At 37.5% G+C, this 21931-nt stretch overlaps 1 protein-coding gene across 1 annotated transcript in view; it reads left to right on the top strand.

Annotated features, from left to right (window-relative positions):
* SORBS1 (sorbin and SH3 domain containing 1) overlaps nt 1–21931 on the top strand; it is a 67327-nt gene that overhangs the window by 7385 nt on the left and 38011 nt on the right. Inside the window, exons 3-8 of the mRNA XM_009874933.1 lie at nt 6253–6397; nt 8717–8892; nt 13696–13762; nt 14832–14876; nt 16028–16214; nt 19233–19347. Of these exons, the coding sequence (XP_009873235.1) occupies nt 6253–6397; nt 8717–8892; nt 13696–13762; nt 14832–14876; nt 16028–16214; nt 19233–19347 (735 nt within the window). The remainder of the gene's footprint in view (nt 1–6252; nt 6398–8716; nt 8893–13695; nt 13763–14831; nt 14877–16027; nt 16215–19232; nt 19348–21931) is intronic.

The following is a 21931-nucleotide window of genomic DNA, read 5'->3' as shown; positions in this document are numbered from 1 at the left end:
TATTCTAAGCATGGGAAATAGCCATTATATTATTGGTAGCAATGTGATATCTAGGAGTAAGTGTTGCTTTTTAAGTGGTAAGTAGTGCATACGATATCTTACTGTCCTCTATTTTACATACATTTGAAGTCCTAAATATTCTTTCCCTGCAGCTGTTACAGAGTTCCTCAGCCCTCTCAAAAGTGAAGCCATTAGTGCTGAAGTAGGCAGTATTTTGACGTACTTCAGGAATTGATTGAAAGCTTGTGACTAATAGGCAGCATAGAGGGATTTGTTCAGCTGTTTAACAGAGATTGGATGCAAACACACTTTTCAAATATCTTTAATTCAAAAAGAAGATGCAGATGCAAAAAGCCAGTTTCGGGACTTGTTTAAACCCAGTGTCCCGTGACTGATTTGAAATAACAGAACGTAAAGCTCATACATTGTGTGGTAGTTTTCGGAAGCACTCTCATGAGGACATTCCTGTATACTTTTAAGGAATTATGCTGAAGCCAAACAACCAGTGTGTTTTGTTTCAGTACAGAGTCATCCCTGTCCTGTTCTTGTGCTCCCAATCCTTGTTTTTCCTCAGACTTACACCAGTTACCCTAACAATCCTTGTGTCCTCTAATGTTGAAAAGACTTCTATGCTTATACCTTATCCAGTAGGCTGACAGGGTGCTTCCAGGGTGCTTGGAAATTCTAAGATTATTCAGACATTTTTATTACAGAGGCAGTGGAGAAGACGTACTCAGTCACAAGAGACAAAGAAGTCCACAACCTATTGCTTGCAGATCATACGAACATTCAATTATAGTGTTTCCATTTAGCTTGCGGTCCTGCCCATCTGTATATTGCAGTTAATTTCAAAATTATACCTTTCCTTTGACAAAAAGAGAGCAACGTTTACAGAGATCAGACTTGCACATCCTTTTTCCTTTTACAGACATACTCTAGCCTCATATTTATGTAAAGTATGAAATAGTGTGAACCTTCTTGATGCGCAACCAAGATCATTAATATATGCAGTACATTTTGAATATTCAACTTTAGCACACTATGGTTTCTGGCATTGCTTCCACTAGTATTTGATGCATTCATTTCTTTCATGTTTTCCTACTTTAATATAGAGCGTGGTTGATTTCCTAATCCATGTGAATGTGAACTTCCTCGAACTGCTGAAAAACACTTTTGTAATTCTTCTACACACAGCAAGAGGCAAAGGGAAAAGTTTTTTATTCATTTGGTAATCTGTTTCTTTTCTTATTTTTTTTTCCCTCAAATCTCAGCTTGGAAACCAGAAAGTAACTGCCCCTGTGATGGAGGTAAATGCTTCACAGACACACAGACAAACAGCAACAGAAGCTTCTCCACTGCCTCTTCCTTCTCCTGTGGTACCAGTTAACAGAGCCTTTTACTCGCCAGACAGTGGCACCCATCTAGTACCATATTCTTTGCCAACGCTTGATGATTTTTTGCCCTCACGCTTTTATAAAACCCCAGCCCTTTCACAATTATCATATAAATGCCCATACCTAGGTTCTGAAAGTGTTATCCACAGGAATGAAACAGCCTCTGTAAGCGCAGATTCTGCCATGAGTGAGTGCTCCTCCCGCACAGTGAGTGAGTCCTCCACGGCCATTCTAGATGAGCTGCAGACTTGTAGCTATGATACTACTGACTGCTCTGAAACACCTTCCCCAACCTTGAGCCAGATGTCTGCTGTGTCAGATGGCACCACCTTAACCAACACTGCTGCCACTTCTCATGTAATTATGCTTCCTTTTTCCTCCTCCATTTTGTTCAAACAGGTTGTCAAAGGGGAAAAGAATTCAAACTTGTCTGACAAGTATACAAACAAGTATTCCATTAAAAGTTTTCTGTGTTCACAGTCTGAAAGTATGTTTTGCAACAGTTTAAGAAAAATCACTGGCATAGCAGATTTAATAATAGGAAAATAATACTAAGTTGTTGCACAGGTATATGCTCAGCTACAGTTTATCAGACACTGCTTAAAATAAATGAAAATAAAATCAATAAATGTCTGTTCCTAATGCATTAATAGCAAATAGTTGGTAGAGTTTGAAAAGTTTTGTTTAAAATACTGCTAGCAACATACAGGTCTGTGGCTAGTGCCATTTTTCGCTTATTCTGAGGTACAGTTTTCAATGGTATAACTTGTGAATTCACAGTAAATATTGGCAATATTTAACCCATAGTTTTTCCCAGCCCCGACCATTAACTGCACAAAACAGTTTTTTCTCTAACTAACCTTTTCCTTTCTTAAGCACAGTTTCTTACAGGAGTGAACTTCATCAATAGTCTTGTAATACCCAAGTGTCCTGTTAACTTTTCTCTTGGTTAAGTCAAGGAAAAAAACAGCATGCAAGTAGACGTTTATTTTGTACATTCACTTTTCTGTATGTTAGTACACTCATATACGGGTAGAAAAACATATGGAATTTGGGTCGAATCCAAGTCATTTCTTATTTCTTTTGAGGCTACCTGCATGATTAAAATGGGTCAGAACAAAGCCTTCATTTAGAATGAGCAAATCATTGCTGAATTACAAAACAGAGAGATGTTCTGAGACCAAAGTTTTACTGGGTCACAACAGTGTTCAGACTTTGTACAATTACTTCAACATGTTATCATTTTCAAGTCTGAAAAGAACAAACAATACATGTATTTTTAAAGTTTTGTGTCTGTTTTATAAACAGTATCTTGAGCCCAAACTTGCACATAGTCACCTGAAAGTCAGTGATCTGTTGTCAATGCTCTGGATGCTGTTAAAAAATAATATTAGTAACAGGCATGTAAATACTGTCATTCCTAATTCTTGTAACACAGCTCTGAAACTTGTTTTGTGGGGATTTTTAAATGAATCAGTACTGTGACTCTGTAGCTCTAACCAAAGATACCACAATCAATCTAGACTGGTACATATAAATAAGGCATGATCACTACATAACCATTTACTAGCGATGGGAAGCATGGAAAATTTGTATTTACTTCTAACCTACTTCTAAAATAATCAGCTAACTGTATTTTGCTTTCTTTGAGCAACATTTTCATCAGCTAAAGTAAACAGGCCTTCCCTCTTTCCTCTTTTGAGTAGCCTCCACGTAGAGGGATATGTTATGATCAGGTCTAACCACCACTTTCTGTCTTAGATGTGGCAGGGATTGGCATGACAGTTGTTTGCCAGTGATGGACAGAGGAAGGATGAGTCTCCCACTGAAAGACAAAAATCCCCCAAACGATCTGAAGAGCCCCACAGAAATTAAACTGCTGGCAAGACCCACCTCTGCAGTGTCAAAAAGTCTTCTTTTCACACCCTCTGTAGAGAAGGGTCAGATGCCTACAAATGTATCTGTGAAATGAGAAAGTGATGGGGGAGCTGGTGGCACACACATGTGTGCTGCTAGTGACTCTTCTCCTGTAATGGTCTTAATTCTCAAAGAAGACTGCTGTTGGTTTTATAGAAGAAAACCACTGAGATAGCAATGAAAGTAATCTAGGAATGTGCCATCCAGTGCTATGCCCACATAAGACAGTGCTTTCGAAGCCATTGTGTCCACATTGAGGATGTTTGTTTATTCCTGAGGTCCCTAATGAGAGCTTAGACAAAAACATTTTACAGCAGATCTTCTGAGAAAAAGAAGCAGCATCAGGAAGAGCTGAATCAACAAAATTGTGAAGTATACCACACAAAAGGCAGAGCTAATCATAAAACTGTGGTTAATTGGCCATACTTCTAGTGACAGATTACAGCTTCTTTGAAAATCTGAAGTATGAGAGTTGTAATTCATATTTAGGCTTATGCTTAGAATTGGAGTTAAAATCAGAGAACAACTGGTTTTGGAAACTATTTTTACTGATTCTATTCCAGTTATGAACATTTTCCTTATAAAGTAATTTTGATGGGTTCTTTTTGTTTATGTACTTTAAAATTGTGGGATCTAATGGAAACTTGGAAATGGAAGTACACATTAGATTTTTGCCTTTTTTGAAGTTCCAGGGCTGTCTCAAGCTTCAAGAACTGATACTGAGTATTTTAGCCTAATTCCATGTCTTGAGGCCAGTGACATGCTGGGCAACGTTGTACAAAAGTGCTCAGCCATTCATAATGGGACCTCTTTCCTTTTACTGCTTGCCTCAGCAGAGAGAAGGTTAGAAAGCAGCTCCAGTCCGATGACTAGACATCTTAAAGATCTCACTTTCTTGTAAATCTGAGAATAAACTCTGTCACCTGGAACTAAAGCGTCGCATTCTCATTTTGGAATTCCGGTAGCCCCCAAATGATTCCAAGGGCAGGGAAGGCCCTTGAAACTTGGAACATTTTATAGCTAACCCTCTCACCAATGCTAGATGTGTCAGATAAACACATGCAATAGCTGCCTTCATGGGAACTCTCCTCTAAGAGAAAGTCATTTGGAACTAAGAAACTATAGTTGAGCTGATATCCTCTCTAAAACCTTCAGAAGCAAACCCTAAAATGCCATGTGTGGACATGCTACATATGCATTTAGGACTGATGTCCATCAGCTACTTCGGTGAATCCTGTTTACATAGTACTGTGTACTACTTAGTGTAAAAACCTTACTGTCTAATTGCCAGCAATTTGGTATAGTTCATCACAGAAATATCTCAGAAATTTGTAGGACTAGCTTTGAAGTCAACCAAGAGTTCCCGTTAGTTCTGGTCCTCTCTTCAGAGAAACCAAAGTAATAGTAAATGAGTAGGAAGGTGTAAGGTTCTGGGCCTTCCCTAGAAATAAGCTTTCCCAAAAAGACAGTAGGCAGAAGAAGAGAACAGGGGAACCCCTGAAATAGGGTAGAGATGGCTGGCCTCATCTAGGAACCTCCGCTGGAAACATGGCTTCATACCTCTTGAAGTGCTGTCTTTGACCTCATGTGACCTTTTGTATTCTTACAGCTCCAAGTTCAACTTTGTTTACATTTTGGTTCTTGACTTTTTTAAGAGAGGAAACATTTAAAAAGAAAAGTTTTAATGGAAACATCACTGCAAGAGAAACTTTTCAGCTCTGTTCTGGAAAAAGGCAGCCTTAAAATGAGGTCCCCCTGAATGCATCTAGGAGTTCACATGATGTGTGCATAGGAGCCAGAATTTGTTTTGCTCTCTTAGCTATTGGAGGCCAAGACGTTAAAACTTTCAAATCAAATCAATGATATCCCAAATACAAATGTATACAGGATGTCATGAAATATTTCCTTTTAAAATGTAAAGATAATATGCCTTTTAATAGTTTTCACTTACGCTTTGCTGTTTCACATAGTCTCATATTTTACATTTACTTCATATTTTATTTCTTGTTTGTTATATGAGGTTGAGCAGTCTGTAGCACTTCTGATTTTGTTCAGAGGAGTTCTGCATTGAAGTGATGTTACAGAGAACTTCCCTCCCTTTTATGCTTAAATACTAATTACCTTATTTCATTTACTACTCTACCAATATCTCTGTTCTGATCCTTGCAGTATTTCCCATAAAAGCGTTAGTGCCCAGATGCAGGGATTCTACACCTGGGGCAGAGAAGCAGATTGCTTCAGAAGAACCTCTTGTCACTAAAGTCTTAAATGGCTTGTTATCCTCCTATACTGCCAGTTTACTTAGCTTTCTGATTTTATTTTGTTTTGTGATTGTGTGTTTTTTTCATTGGTGCTATTTATTTTTATTGTGATAGATTGCATATGAGCACCCCATAGTCACTCCAGCTGGCTCCCATTTTTTTTTAAAGAAGCTTTGGCTCACTCCTTTAGGGAGTCTTAATGAGACTTTTTCCTTCAGTCTGCACAGAAGTTCCCATTAAGATCAATAGCGCTCGAGTGTGTGCATTAAGGGCGTATGTCTCTTGGAGTCCATGATCCGTGACAGGCAGCCTTTGTTGCACAATGGGAGGAACTTTAACTGCCATCTTCATTTTATATTGCTGTCAGACCTCTGCAGACCTTGTCTGTGCCTTCCTCGTTGCCTTGGCCGTCGTTTTTCTGTCACCTTCCCATGCCTTCAGTGGGCTTCACAGACAGCAGGTACAAGGAGAGAAGAGGGGAGTTGCAAGATCCATAAGGAACACGTTCTGCTCCCCTTGTGATGAGTTTTGTGTTTCAGTGAATGCAGATGCCGTTCTGGCTAGGTACCTGACAACTGGTAATTGTTGGTTGGATGACAGTCCTGCGTCGTTCTCTGTTTGGGATGGTAGTCAGAGGGTTTTGTGCGTAGTTTAATGGGATATTGTTTTGTTTCTCTCAGGCTCAGGTCACAGTGAATGGGAACTCTGGCACTGCTGCCAGCCCAGTGAGTCACTTTCAAAGGCCTTTTTCCCCTTCTTCAGCTTACCCTCCACCAGCTTCTCTCAATTCCAACATTGTTATCATGCAGCATGGCAGGATGATGGGTAAGCCTCGCACAGAATGTGTGCTTTATACATTACACAACATATCGCAATTCACCTGACAAAAGCTACAAACAATTGCAGGGTGCTTCACATCTGTGGTGAAGGTATTGCCTATTTATGTACTTTGGGAAGTAAATGAAAAAAAAAAGGCATTTATTGTTGAATACAGTAGTAATCCTGAACTGGAGTTACAAAGTTTTATTACTTACATTACTTACAAGTGACCTCTTGCCACCTTTCTACTAACTTTACCAAGGAACAAGCATATATGAAAATAGCTCAACCTGTGCAGTCCCTTCAGATTTTGCCTTCTTTAAGAAACCAAGGGCCAACTTTGTACATTGATTTTTGTCACAACTTCAGTAATCTTTGGTGGAAATACTGCCAACAAAGGGAGGCCACCTAAACAGCTAAAGCCATAGCAATCTATTTTTTTATTATTTTTTTTTTAGGGCATTGCTACTTTTTTTTTAAACATACCATCAGCCTTAGAAAGGTATTTTTCCAGAATAATCCAGTTTTACCAGAGCAATCATTTGCCTCTTGTTTTTCTACCATGTGCTTTTTGCATATTCAGATAAGACTATGCATGCAAAATAATTTGGATGTGATCCTGGAGTTTACTTTTTTGGTAAAGGGAAATTAGGTGGTGGTTCCTGCTCTGAAACTTACAGCTTAGACAAATGCTGCTGTCTCCATCATAGCAATAAGTACAAAAAGTATATACATGGTTTTCTCGACATTACAGAATTCTAGATTCTTTGTTTGCTTCCAGGTGGCTGGTCTAAAGGCCTATAAATTATGTTTTGGATATCCCTGAAATAAGTAAAGTGTTTTCCCATGACCTTTACTCTTATGATGCTGAAGTTCTGTGTTCAACAGTAACAGCCTGATTTAATTCTCCTTACTCATGTAAAAGTCCCACTGGTGGCCTCAGTTTGAGGCCTATGAAGAATGAAGAATCAAATCCAAAATGTTTTCTAAATTTAACATCATGCATTTTGGGAAAAAGGCCCAAATATTCAGACGTTTGCCACACGGAGTTGCCCCTCACCATATATGTGTAGCGGTGGATTATTTACAAGATTTCAGACTTGAGTAAACAACTGGAACAGCCATGCCAAAGATCTTTTCAGTGGAAGTGAACAGAAATATTAAAATCAACATTAGAGCTTTCAGTTCCTAGAGCTCCTTTCTCTGATTTATATTACAGTTCAAATATTTTGCTTCAGAAGAATTAATAGATGTTAATGTCACATGAAAGGCAATTGTAAATCTTCACCAGGAGTGCTAGAATATTTATTTCTACTCCCTACATTCATTTATTCTGCAGTGGAAATGTCTCACAATACTGTATCTGCGCTTGTAAAAAAAGATGCTTTGTCATAGCAGCCCACAAACTCACTGAAGCGTGCTGCCTGAAGGAGTAGGGCTCGTTTTCCTCCGTACAGGAACGAAGTATGTCATCTGCAGCTGTACAGATTTTCATGACACATACCAACAGTGGGGTGGTTTTTGTTAAACAAATTAACTTGAATTTTAGAGGAAAATGGTAATAGTGATGTATGAATTGCATTAATTATAAAAGGAAGGTTTGGAGCACAGAGGTAAAAATATTGCAAGTTACCACAAACCAGTGGCAGCCTGCACAGCTCACCTAAAGCTTTGTAGGTACATCATCACCCTGCTCTACAGCTGCCAAGTTACTGAGGATTTTATGTAGAGACACTCAAACATAAATCAAAGGGATGAAAACTGTATGTCTGAATTTGTTCCTTAAAAATATTAACACATGAAAACTTAGTTTTTCTAAACATATCACAAGTTTTTTGTGGAGGGCTGTTTAAAATCTGGTGCATTACTTAGAGAACAATTTTCTATAGTTTGCTAAACTGGAGGTGGAGTTTTGAAGTTATATCACAAGTTTCAAGAAATTGATAGGAAAGGTGCAAGAATGTGATTTATAGGGGAAAGGATGCTGCCACTATTTATTCTCAGTGGGTTTTGCTGGGTTTGTGGGGTTTTTTGTTGGTGATTTGGTTTTTTTCTGTGAGCAAGGTGCTGTGAAAAAGTACTTTTAATCTAAGAAGATCTGAGCTGAATACCCTGTCTGGTCCTTAAATAAGTTTATAATTCTGTTAACATAATATTAAGTAGGGCAAAGGCCAGTTCAGATGATGGTTTTTTGAGTGTTGTATGTGCATGTGGTTAAGATTATTGTCAGTCTTTGTACAGCATAGTGAGATGGGGAAGCATGTTATAAATGCTAAGTATGATTCTTGTATCATTACACAATATTCTGTCGTGTTATCTTTACAGAGTCCACAGAGGCATACTCCCAGCATGTTCAGACTATTGGCAGCAGCACCACCAGCAGTACAATACCAATCTGTAGGTCCTCAGAAGAAGAAAAAAAAATTACAGTCATTAAAGCTCCACATTATGCAGGGATTGGCCCGGTAGATGAATCTGGAATCCCCACAGCAATTAGAACGGTAGGAAATTCTGGAGAATCTGTGTATGAACTCATACAATGAATTGATTGTTGGTAATGGGTTTTTCACATTCTTCTAGTCTTATATAATTGGAATACAGTGTGCGTAATCAGCGAGCTCATGAATATGATATTGTGTGTTGACGGAAAATGAGAATGCTGATGGGAGCATAATTGGGCAACCTCATGTTTCTAGTTTTAATTAGAAGTAGCCAAAATTTTGTCTCTCTTTCTTGCTTCTCTTGTAGTTCTTGCCTTTCAGAAATGCACAGTAATTGCATGTTCTGTTATTTCTAAATAAAGTTTACGCATAATATATATATATTTGTGCATGCAAGTATACATATATATGTTTATGTGTATATATATAAATATCATGATTCCCTATTTTTTGGGACAATGGTTCTCATATCATTGGGGCAGTGTAGAAAAGAATAGTTGTGTTCTGATAATAATCATAAGCGACTGGCATTTTTGTGGGAGTGCAATATATAATCATTGTGCCCTTGAATGACATGTAAACGAATAGCGTGGAAGCCCTTTCATTGTGACTAGCCCAATTTTGATCATCTGCCACCAGTCGCTGCGTGAGTGGTCCCAGGATGTCGAACTGAAGAGTTTTGTTTTCACTACGCTGAAGCATTCTTTCCACTCTGCTGTCAGGGCAGCCTCTTCTGGCTGGTCCAGAGAGCACAGTGGCAGCTTACTGTGCTTACTGGCCTGCCGAGCCGGAGAAGTGCTCTGCTAGACGGAGAAAAGAGTAAGAAGAGTGGGAGCCAGGATGAAAGCGGCAGAGCCCTTGCAGGTGAAGTCTTTGTGAGGTCCAAAGGTGTAGCTGTTGGATGTATCCTCTCCGCCAATACTGACATATGGGGCTGTGTTTGGCAAGATAAGCTTAGGCTGGGTTGCATTGCCAAGAACTGCTTCAGCGGATTGAAAAATAAGGGGGGAAATCAGGAACTGATGGAGAGAAAAGCAATAGGAAAAATTCTGAATAAGTGGTAAGATGGTGACATTTTTTATAAGAACGACAGAAACTCTGATGTGTCTTTATTTTAGATGTAAAAAGTAATACGATCCAAATCTTTTAAAACTGAAGAAATTTCTTTACAAATATGCTCTAGTTTCTTACCACTTATTAAGTAAATATGTCCTTATGCTTTATGTCGGATAAAGTAATTATTTTTGTTCTTTTTTTAACATCAGATTGATCTAAAAGGGTGTGTATCAATTATGTAAGATTATAACAGAAATCCCCCTCGAGTATGCTTAACAGAGCTGGCAATCTGCCAGCCTATATTTAACTTTTGGATTGTCAGAGTCTCTCAGGTTTTCTCCTAAAAACGTAACGTAATTTGAATTAGGACAGTTTTCAGCTGGTTTTGCTCTGGCCTTCATTATGTTTCAATTTCAAATTCTAGCTTGTATACGTAGTATTAGAGAAATTATTCTCACAATGAGAGAATATGTTAAAAGGTTACATGAGTGTGAGCATGCATCTCGTGTGCCACTCTGTATCCTTATTCTACTTCCTTAGGACTTAGCTGGAAGTGAGACCATTTTCAAGGCAGTCATTTGAGAATGTACTTGAAATGTGCGGTGAGCATGTTTGAGCGCCGTGTACCCTAGTCGTGTAAGAATAGATGTGGTATACTTGTCAGCAAGTATATATGCTGCTGTATATATATATGCTGCACCTTGACACATCTCAGAAATGCAGTATTCTGCAGAAACATGCCAAAGTGCTATAACTGTGTTTCATGTGAATAGTAGAAGGTGGGATCTATCACTTGTTCATTCTTGTTGGAGAGCAATCAGAATAGACATCTTCTCTCAGAAATGTCAGCCTCGCTCCATCTGGAGAGAGGAAAAAAGTTTTCAGATTAGCCGAGTTTGTCATTGTATGCAAAGTTAAAAGGTTTCTTACTCTTCCATCTTAACGAACATTGCAACAGTGTTTTCAAAAAAGCAGTAAATACAGATTCGTGTGCAATGGGTAACATACAGGCTGTTCCAAAACAGTATGTTTATTCAAAGGTAACTTTGTAAATAAGAACTTGGAAGTATATGTATTTCAGATCTGGAGTGCTTTTCAGGAGTAGAAACATTTTTCAATGTGATTCTGTCCTCCCAAGTCTGTCGTTATGCTCACAGCATGTTTGTGACAGCTGTTTAGCCAAGGAAAGCAGAGTGGTGATGTTCTCTTTCTATTCCTGCAAACCCTCTCTGTCCAGAGCTGCTGAGAGGGGAAGGATCCTGTAAAGCTTTCCCTTCTCTCAGAGCCTCCAACCCACGTTAGCATGTTCCTTCCATACCCCTTGATCTCCTGCCAGCTCTGGGAAGTGCAATTCTGAAGCCTGAAAATCCAGGTCATTGTTAAGTTCTGCCACTGTGCCAAGCCCTGCCCCAGAGATGGTGAAGTTCCAAGGCAGTAAAAATTAAGTCTTTGGAAAACAGAGGGTAAAATGCTGTTCACTCAGAAAAGCATTCGGTCAAATGGTACCACCAGAGCTTACCACAGATAGGATCCTACGGAAAGAAACAGGGTCATGGAAGGTGGGATGACTGCACTATATTTTAGTCTCCAAAATGATTGCTTCATGTCTAGCTATCAAAATTAATATGTAGTCTGAAAAGGCCTCTATTTACTAAGAATAAAAAAAAAAATCAAGTCTCACTAGATTTCTTTGCCATACTTAGTGATGTAATATTTCAGATAGGAAAAAAAAAAACACAGAACATCCACTGAAAGTCATAAATAGCTCCAATAATTGCATACTTTCTGATGGATTATTAGAATATTGCAACAATTATGGACTCCCCTAAGTACCAACTGCAGATATTTCTTACGTCCTCCTCTTCACACTGTTTGGCTGATTGTTCATTCACGTATGATGGTATCATGTTCTAACATTTAATTGCAACAATTATAATGTATGCAAAGCAAGATGGCATCTGAATAGCTTGATATGTTGTGGATACTGCTAATTCCTCAAACATGTTGGTGTGTGAGATTAGTTAATATAAATTGAGAAAAAATATTTTGAAATTAATTTATTCTATTCCTTAACTTAATCCTATCTGGATATTAATAAAAAGCCAAATTATTGGCTCAGACTTTTAAACCCCAGGGTGGGTTGAGGGGGAGATGACAAGAGAAAAAGGTTCAGGTGTTCAGAAAGAAGTTGGGAGAACACCTTCTCTGATCACGTAGAAGCTTCTCAGTACCTGACCTCTGTTTGGAAGCCTCCTGTTGATTTGTGGAGGACCTGACTGATAAGGAAGTTCCACCAAAGAGAGATATTTATGCACCTTTGTCCCTTAACAAACAGTGGGGTCATAGCAGTAATATGTATGCACTGTTTCCAATCTGCTCGCCTGTTACTGATGCAAGCTCTTCTGGAAGACCCTTTTTGGCCCAATACAATCAGAGAGGCAGTCGCAGTATCATGGGTTTGTAGTGCTGTGAGAAATGAAAAAGAACCATGGAGCTTATGTCCATCAGCATGAATTCATTCAGACCTTCTTTTAAAAAAATGTCATTTAGTAGCAATTTTACGAGAATTCATATTGGTTCTTCAAAATATGTGAGCATTTTGTTTTTAGACCCTTGTAGTAAGAGATCACTGTTAAGAAAAACCATTAATTATGTACAGTAACTGTAACAAGTATTTCGGGCAAAAGTGTGATTCACTGGAGCTGGCGTGGAGCCAGGTGAAAAAACTCAGGTCTGTCGGTTATTTTATGGAGAAGAATTTGTGGATTTTGACTTTTCATGGTAAAGGGGAGTGGGCAGAGTGAGTGCAGATTTAGTCTTATCAAAGTAATGCATATCAAGTGGGGTCTTCTGAATTATCCCAGTGCACCATGAGATTTGAAGATGATTTTGTGCATCTGCATTAAAACTTTTGCTTTTTTGACTACTGGGGAAAAAAAATAAAGTTTTAGGACCTAAGAAGAGTAATACTGGAAATGTGTTTGCCTTTCTGTTACCTCCTTTTCTAAAATATTACTATCCCATCTCAAAAAAAAAAAAAATGCGGCAAAAGAGAAAATGCAGAAGAGTAAGAGACACAAATAATTAGAAGCCTGCGCAAATATTGATATGAGGAGAGTTTGGGAGCTTTGGGATTGCTTAGTTTACAAAAGGATAAATATAATTTAATGAGTGCTTATCAAAAAGTATATTGTATTCACTTTTCTCAAAATAGAAAAGTTAAAATCAAGTTGCTTGGAAAGAGAATTTAGAACTGATAAAAGGAAATACTGTTTGTTTGTTTACAATCCAAACATTAACTCTTAATTACCATGTTGTCTTAATTTTTTTCTCAGTAGTATTCTAAAGTTTTTCCACATTATTTAATAATTACATTTTGAAGATAAGTTAGAAATTGCCAGAAGTTCAAAAGAAGCTCCTCTTACATGCTTGTAACGGTAATTGCAGAGGTGTTTGTATTTTCCTGTAAAGTATCGGGCATTCATTGTTGTCAAATATAGGGCACTAAGAACATAAACTCTTGATCTGGCACTAATTCCTATGTTCCTAACCATTGTGGGCTCCAAGATCAGAGTCCAAAACCAACTCAGTCTTCAGTGTCTTCCAGAACTTGTTACAGGAATTCCTAGATGAAAAGCACAAATACACCATTTGATATATATATACAGCATTAAAATTATTATATTAAATGGGGGACAAAACATAATAGACTTTGTGTCCAGAATAATATTAAATATCTGATCAGATCTGTACATGCAGATTTTTGGGGTTTTTTTTTGTTAATTGTTAAAACTGTATTTTATTTAGACAGTTGACAGGCCGAAGGATTGGTACAAGACAATGTTCAAGCAAATCCATATGGTCCATAGGCCTGGTAAGTAAGCTTTTGTCTTGGCTGGGTGCTTCTCAGTGGTATTGAAAACGCATTTTTCTGCATTTCGATTGTCTGCTTTGTGAAAATACAGGTGTTCACCAAGTGTCAGATAATGAATCAAATCAAATGGGTAAATCGGGTGATAATTTTTACTATCTCTGCTTAAGACTGAAAATTTCTAATGGGTTTATTTTATTACTAAAACTAAATAAAAATTAAAGTGATTAGGATAGGTAAGCAACCAGTATGATTCTGTTACTGGGAGCTCAGCAACATGATCCTTATCTCCAGTTTGAGGGATTGGAAATTGGCCCCTGTAAATCTCCTGCCATACCAGCTTTCTTTTGGAGACCTCATGTGTCAGAACCGCATAGGCTAGTAAACAGGCTTTTTTGAGGATAGACTTTCTGACTGAGTAGCATTGTTTTCATAGAATGTCTTACCTGGTTTTGCTGAAATGGAGCTTTAGTGACAGTACTAGTTTTAGAATTAACGTCCTTTATCATGGTTGTCACCAAAGACGTCAAGAAACTGTACAAATGGCAATTATGCTTGTTACACCTGTTCCTCTGAGGTAGAGCTTGTCTGCAGTATGGTCACACAGAATGTTAGTGGGAGAACAAAAAATGTAAGCAAGAAGATTTTGGCTTACAATATCTATTTTGAACACTCAACTAGTCACATGGTAGATATTTGAGGTTGCTTTTTGTGATAGGTGCAACAACTTAATAGTCTCTAGCAGAAGAGAGCTAACAAAAAGAAATTGAGCTTGGGGAAGGGAGAAGAACATACAAAAAGCTTTGATTTGCAATTTGATGCTAACCAGTAGGTACACAATATGGGTGACGTGACCAGAAGATAATGTTTTCCCCATAAACTGGTAAAAAATAGCCTATGGTAAGTATAATGGGAAGAGGGAGTCTTCAGAAAACACCTATGAGATGAGGAAAAGAAATACAGCACTTGATTGCCTACCAATCTTGTGTTTGTATTTGTGAAAACAAAGCTGTGTTGCTGTGACAAATTGGCAGGTATTGCACCACTGTAACATGTATATTTCTTTTTGTAGATGACGACACAGACATGTATAATTCCGCATATGCATACAGTACTGGTAGGAATTATTCCCTCACTTCAAAACGAGTCTTTTGCTAATGTCAGCAAGTAACACGGATAGTTAACATTTCATGCTTGCTTATATAAACACTTTTTATCGTGTTGTTGGATCTCGGTGTTTTTTCATGCCCTTTTTCCCCCAAGTGAAACAATGTTTAATTTGTGATTCATTCTTACCACAGTAGGGAATTGCAGCTGTGGGCCTCTTACTGCAGATGGGACAAACTGTAATACTGTAGTTTCTTGATTACATTGCTTTTATTTTCACTAGTGCTTGTGAGTAATGCAGCCCTTCCTTATCAAAATGAAAAGGAACTTCTGTGTGAAAGTACAAGTGGTAGTTGGTAACATGGAAAGACAAAACGGTTGTACTTAAAGCACCATTTAAATTATGCAGTAAGAGTGCCTAATAAAGATGATTGTGTTTTATGATCTTGTTCATTTTTGCTGTAGGCACTGGTGTTGACATTATTGAGCTGCAAGAAAGACATATTCATCTCAGATACGTATTTTTTGTGTCTTTCAGGAGATTATAACCATGTAGTGAAATCATTTACAAAAATGGAAGTGTGGCTATAAATGCAAACAAACATAGTGCCTTGTGCAAAAACTACATTCATAATTCTTCCACTGGAGTGTTTGTTGCATTCAGCATACTCTCATACTGCCTGTTGGAGAGTATTTGTTGTGGGTCATTTGTTGGAGATTTTTTTGAACTCTTGTGATCCTCTTCAAGTTACGCTATTGTCTAGTTGTGCCAGACTAACAGCAAAAAAGCCATGTATTTCCTGCCTCTTCTCTTCGTTCTGAACACTGAACAACTGAGAGGCAGGATGAGCTTGGGGATTAATTACAAGCTGTCATTAACAGCTCTGATGGACATATACAGACGTTAACTTCTCCTCCCCCCCTCCAAAGTAATCATTAATTTACTTTAACAATACTGCACTTTATCTGTGTGTTTGTAGTTTTATACAGAAATATATGAGAGGTATTCTAATGATCTACATAGTCTACAGCAATGTACTTTTGAAAATGCATTTACACATTTTTATAATCTTGCAGCTTTTTTGAGTCTGTGGGTTCTTACAGCATTCTGTGCTGTGTGTTATTAAAACTAAGGCTGTTCCTGGTTTTGTTTTTTGCTAGGTAGCTACAGTCCATCCTTCTCTGCTCAGGCACACCCGGCTGCAAAGACGCAGACGTACAGACCATTGTCTAAAAGTGCTTCTGACAGTAGCTCCGATGCCTTTAAGGTCTCATCCCCATTACCACCACCACATGTACCACCTCCAGTACCACCACATCGTATGAGGGAGAGGTGTATACCAGAAAAGTAAGTTAGCATATTTTTTAAAAATGGGTTTGTTATGTGCGGCAATCCAGTTACTGGATATCACAAAGGATAAAATAGCTGCTACTGGATAGTGTGATTTCAAGGGCTTTATTCAAAGGCCAGTCAGGTAATGAGGGATAAGCATCAGTAGTGTGCTACTGCCATTTCTTCAACATGCTAAAGAAGTGCTTATTCTTACAAATGATACCACCGTGAGCATTTAAGATTCTCATTCTCATTAGTGAGGATTGTCCTGCTTGTTGTGTTTCAGAACAATGCATGCTCTAGCAGCTGTCTTGAATAGTTAATCTCTAAGTAGGAAATGCTATTTATCCAATAGCAAAGAGAAAGGAACTAAAAGATGTTGTAAATTGAAATTCAAGCAAAAGCAAAACTGTAAGAGTTTAGCAGTCAACCCACGTTTCCCCAGAGCTCAGAAGTGCCTTATATCACCATTATTTCAGTCTCCATTTTGGTAGACCGAGAAGGTGTTTACAGATTAAAAGACATTTCAGATTTCTTGTGGGATTCCAGCTTCAAACTTGCTGCACGAGACCAGATCCCAGTGGGTAGAGTCCAGCCTGCTTACCTTCTGATAAAACCTTGCAAAGTGCCCCACACACAAACACTGTAGGCTCTTTAACCTATCTGTAGTTACTAGCTCAAGCAAAATGCTTTTTCTTTAGTGTTTACATTCATGAATACTTCATGTTAATATAATATTATGTTATTACACACTCATATGTGCATATATATGTATTTTATATATGGGAACGGTCAAATTTTGTTCCATTTGTGGCTACAAGCCCACCTCTCTTGGTTACACTCAAGCAGGAAAACAGAATTTGCCCATTTTTGTCAAGTTGGATGTTGTAGACATTTTTATAATGTAGAAATTAGATTAAACAGTTCAAAGTAATTTTCAGTTTGAATAAAATGTTATGAGAAAAGACCACATTAAGTGCTTAAGATTAGGACTACGGCTATGGCTTTTGAAAATTTTAAGGTGGTAGCAATCCAAAAGATAATCCACCAGACACACATGGGAGAGAAAAATGAGATTGCTTGATGGTTACTGATTTCAGCTACTCCTGTTCCTAAGCGGAGGTCGTCAAGAGGAGACGCTAGGGGTTAGAGCTGGGCTACCTCCCAAAGATGTTGATGCTTGAATTTTGTTAGCAGGCCATACAGAAGTGTAGATTTGTTAGCAAGGCACCAAAATGTGGATCTGCTTAGCTTTGATCTCTGAAGATATGTGAGTCATCATCCCATGCTCAGCCAAATGCCTTGGTCACAGAAACTGAGGCCTGTTACAGTTCCTTTTGTCAAGCTTGAAAATGACTGCTTCAGCACTCTCCTTTCAATTTCCTGCATGATAAGACAGGCAGTGGAAATCTGTGTTCCCAGGCCAGGGGATGCCAAACACGTTAGTTATGCTTTGCCTGCTGCTGACAGCTATAGCTCGTCAATCTTTTCCTGCCATTGGGAGATTCTTTTAATTGCCTATGAAGCCTGAGTATTTAGAATCTCACATAAGAGGCTTAGGTCCACATGTATCACAGTTTCATAGCTGGGAGTCAAGATATGATTTGCATTAACAGTTGGGCTCAAAAATATAGTCCATAAGGGATTATGGGCTAAATGCTGTAAATTAAGAGAACCGAGTGTGAATCAGAATTTCAGCAACATCCTTTTTTCTTCAGGAATATTTTTCTTCAGTAGTATAATTTCTTCTTGTAGTATAATGCAACTTGATCAGAACAATTCCATTTTTCCTGTTCATTCTCAGAAAAAAAAAATAAAAGGTTTTCTGCTCTGAAATTAATTTTTTTCTCAGTGAAATTAAATAATAGAGCCATGTAGAACTGCTTCTCTTGAAATGTAGGGCATTTTATAAATAGAGGTATCTGTGTCCCAGAAATTGCATTCACAAACATACTGTAAACAAAAGCTACCCCATAGATTTTTTTAAGGCACATGACATGTGCCTTATTATGTCAGGTCACATCAAACCAAGTCACATCAGAAAGGCTGATAGAACTGGCAGAATTTATTCAGGGTATGCTCTTACTTATTGTAAATATAGACAATAGCTGACAGAAATTTCCCTTTCCTTTCCCCCATTCTGAGTTATTAGTGGGTTGCTTTACACAAAGCAAAATAAAAAGATGTGTGACCTACAGTTTTCCAAGTGTAGGTAGTGACTACAAAAACTGCCATGAAAAGGCAGCTCTCACTGTGATAGTAAGTAGCAAACTATCACCCCAAAATGCAGTAAAATGTAGGTAGGTATTAATATAATATGGTAAATAAATTACTGAAAAATATACTATTAGGGGCTACTTTTTATTCTTCCCATTGCACTATTAAATTGAAAGCAAATTTATAATTCTAGAGAAAACTGATACATTTTCCCAAAGCCAACTGCCAGATTCTTGTTCTTCTAATCAAATTTGCAAGGAAACATTATACTTCCAGGAGCAGTTCTACTGCAGATCAGGATAAAGAGCATCTATTAGATTTTCACACTATCTTTTAAAATAATTTGATTTTTGTCTCCGAAGATTTTGCAACTTGGACTTACTGTCCTATTGCATGATGACAAAAGTGTCTACCACTTGCCTATATTACTATAAAGCCTAAAATACATTTAGTAAATTTGTTGTTTGAGAAGATGTGTCATGGTATTTTGACACGGTACATCAGGGAAGTTTTTAAAATGGTCTTCAGTTGAAAAACAGGTTTTTAAACAGGTCATCTAGTTATAACAAAAGTATGAGTGATTGCGTAGGCTGGATGTCCACAGTGTATTTCCTGCTGTACTGAGTGTGTGTGCTGTAAACAGGTTAAGAAGGTACAGTGGTTAACACATGGAGATAGAGGCCTGACATTGCACAAAAAAACCTGGAAAGAAACCATGCTGAAATTATTTTAGATTTGTGTATTTCTCTTGCACAGAGCTGCAAAGCAGATGGCAATGCCAGTAAATTAACTCAATTGGTTGTGTTTCTTCTTTAGAAATGACTGGGATCCCCCTGACAGAAAGGTAGATACCCGCAAGTTCCGTTCTGAACCAAGAAGTATTTTTGAATACGAGCCGGGAAAGTCATCAATCCTTGAACATGAAAGACCGGTAAGACACATAAATGAAATGGGTAATACAGTAAGAGGTCATCTTTTTGCGATTTACTGCGGACTATAACTCTTTAGATAAATATTGAAGGTCCTTTTTCAAATACAATTTTGCTGCATTTTGTCTTTGCTCTTTCCTGATGGTTGTGTTGAAAGTGTGGGTTTGGCTTATTTGCTAAACTTGGATCCCCTGTGCAAACCCAATGGGTGGTGAGCAGAATTGAGAACTAATGGAAACTGCTTTTTCTAATTGGCGTGCATCGCCAGCACTCACTTTTAGTAGTATTAACAGCACATATGCTATCTGATTAATTAACACATAAACTATTTGCATTTTCAGGATATGCCTGACTGTACACGTAAGGAAATTTTGGTCAAGTACTGGTCGAGGTTGCCCAGAGAGGCTGTGGAATCTCTGTTTCTGGAGATGTTCAAGATTTAGCTGGACACAGCTCTGGGCAGCCTGATCTGATTAGACCTGCTTTTAGCAGGAGGTTGGACTAGATGACCTGCAGAGGCCCTTTCCAGCCCCAGTTACTCTGTGATTACTGGGCGTACATTAACATGCAGTTAGAAATCTTTACTCCTGCTTTCTGAAGAATGTTCACAGTTGTGAAATTTTTAACAAGCATGTCTGAAACAGCTGTGTGTATTGCATGCAAAATGACCATTAATGGACGTTTTCATTTCCTGAAAGACACATTCACCCAGCCTTTGTAATTTACCTTTGTGCTATCTCAATACTTTTGTTATTTTAGGAAAGGTGTTAGGTATCAGTGATGATATTTTCTTTTCTTGGTCTTTTACTTTGAGGTTGAAATGGTTGAGGAAGTCTAGTTTTAAAGAAGGGGTGTATGTAATCAATACTGGAGTACTATTTGCTTCTGTGTTACTGTATTACATGCTTGTTCACAGAATTTATTTTACTGATTTAAAATAAATTAGGCAAATAATGGAATTTCAAAATACGTAGTATGTCAACAGTGTGAAACACCTATATTAAGCACCTTTCCTCTGTGGTTTTGTGGTCTTAGCAGGAGTAATTTTTGTTAGCTAGAACATACTAAGCTGTGTTTCTGTGAAATTAAGTTCTTTCAGAACTGATGCATTTTTTCAAAAAGGAAATTGACATATCTATAGAAACTGCTAATTAATCAATTAAATTGTATTTATTTTGAAGATGAACTTAATAACTGATTTTGTTTAAAAGGTAATGGCTTTTGTTCTGAGCACTTTTTGAATGCTGTGGCTGCATTATACACACAAAGGTACTTAGCAGCCTTCCCAATGCCAAAGAATAACAGCAGATGCAAGCTAGAACTAAGAAAATTAGTCATGTTTCAAGGGTGGCCTCACTTTTGTAATAAATTACATTTTCTACTAATGTAATGTGAAAAAATATAATTCATATAGGAATTGCAGTGCTGACTAATATGTTAATCAATACAATTTTTCATTTTTAGCACACTAATGAAATGACAAAATTGAGCTTTGCTGACTGTTCCTGAATCCTTTTTATTATTACTATTTGCTTCTGCATTTTATCTTTGGAGCTCTTAGACAAGAGGTTGGCTTTTGAGCTTTGTTTGGCCTTTCAAATATTTTCATGCAGAAAAGCCTTGGTCACATTGTACTTACTGAGCACATCAGTCAAGGGCAAGATCACAGTTTATCATCTGAAGCTTAGGCTAGAAGTTTAGACTTAGCTGATGTAAATACAAGGAAACATTTCTTTGTAGAATAAATTTTAAAAGCTGAGGAAATAATATTCATGGACAGAACGGGAAGAGTTTTTGTTTATATATGACTCAGAGCTGTAGAAGACTGGAAAACATAAATTAGTGTAGAATACAAGAGGTGAAAGCTGTGCTGACGCTAGTGTAAAGTCATTAACTGATAGAAAAATAGTTGAAGTGAGCTATCACAGTTTTTTCAGTCTGGAATTTCTGTTGTTGATAAAGATGTTTAGCTTTAGATATTTAGATATTTCCATTGGACTGTGTTACAAAAAGAAAAAGATTTGTTTTCACTAAAGCATTTGCTTTCCTTCTGTTCGTTGAATGAGGTGTGGAAAGCAAAACTCCTGACTTCTTAAAGGATGATCAGCAGAGTAGGTCTAAAGATCTTTTTTGTGTGTAGAAGTAGCTGGCATCTGAAAACAATGCATTAGTTCCAAATTCAGAGAACCACTTCAAATTCTCAACTGTGTCAGTATCGCGTGAGTTAAGTCTTTCATCTTGATAAACTCAAAAGACTCAATTTTTAATGTCTGAAAATTTGTTCTGATGATACAGAAAGCAAATATTAATACAAATAGGGAGTATAAAAATAAGTGTAATTCATTGATATTTTAAAAGATGGGCATTTACAGCATCTGAACTAGAAATTTCTTACTTATTAGTTTTGCCAAAATAAAAAAAAAACTCAAAGGGAGTCCCCCCAACACTCCAAATCTTACGTTTCTGCTGAAATTAAAACATTTCCATCTCTACTGGATAGCAGTTTTGATCTGAAAAAAACTAAAAATAAGTATTTAGACCTACCTTATATGATAATAAATAGGGTAGATGGGATTTGGATGTTCG

Source organism: Apaloderma vittatum, unplaced genomic scaffold (assembly GCF_000703405.1).
Source record: "Apaloderma vittatum isolate BGI_N311 unplaced genomic scaffold, ASM70340v1 scaffold34788, whole genome shotgun sequence".
Classification (NCBI taxonomy): Eukaryota; Metazoa; Chordata; class Aves; order Trogoniformes; family Trogonidae; genus Apaloderma; species Apaloderma vittatum.
This window is presented reverse-complemented; position numbering and strand designations above follow the sequence as displayed.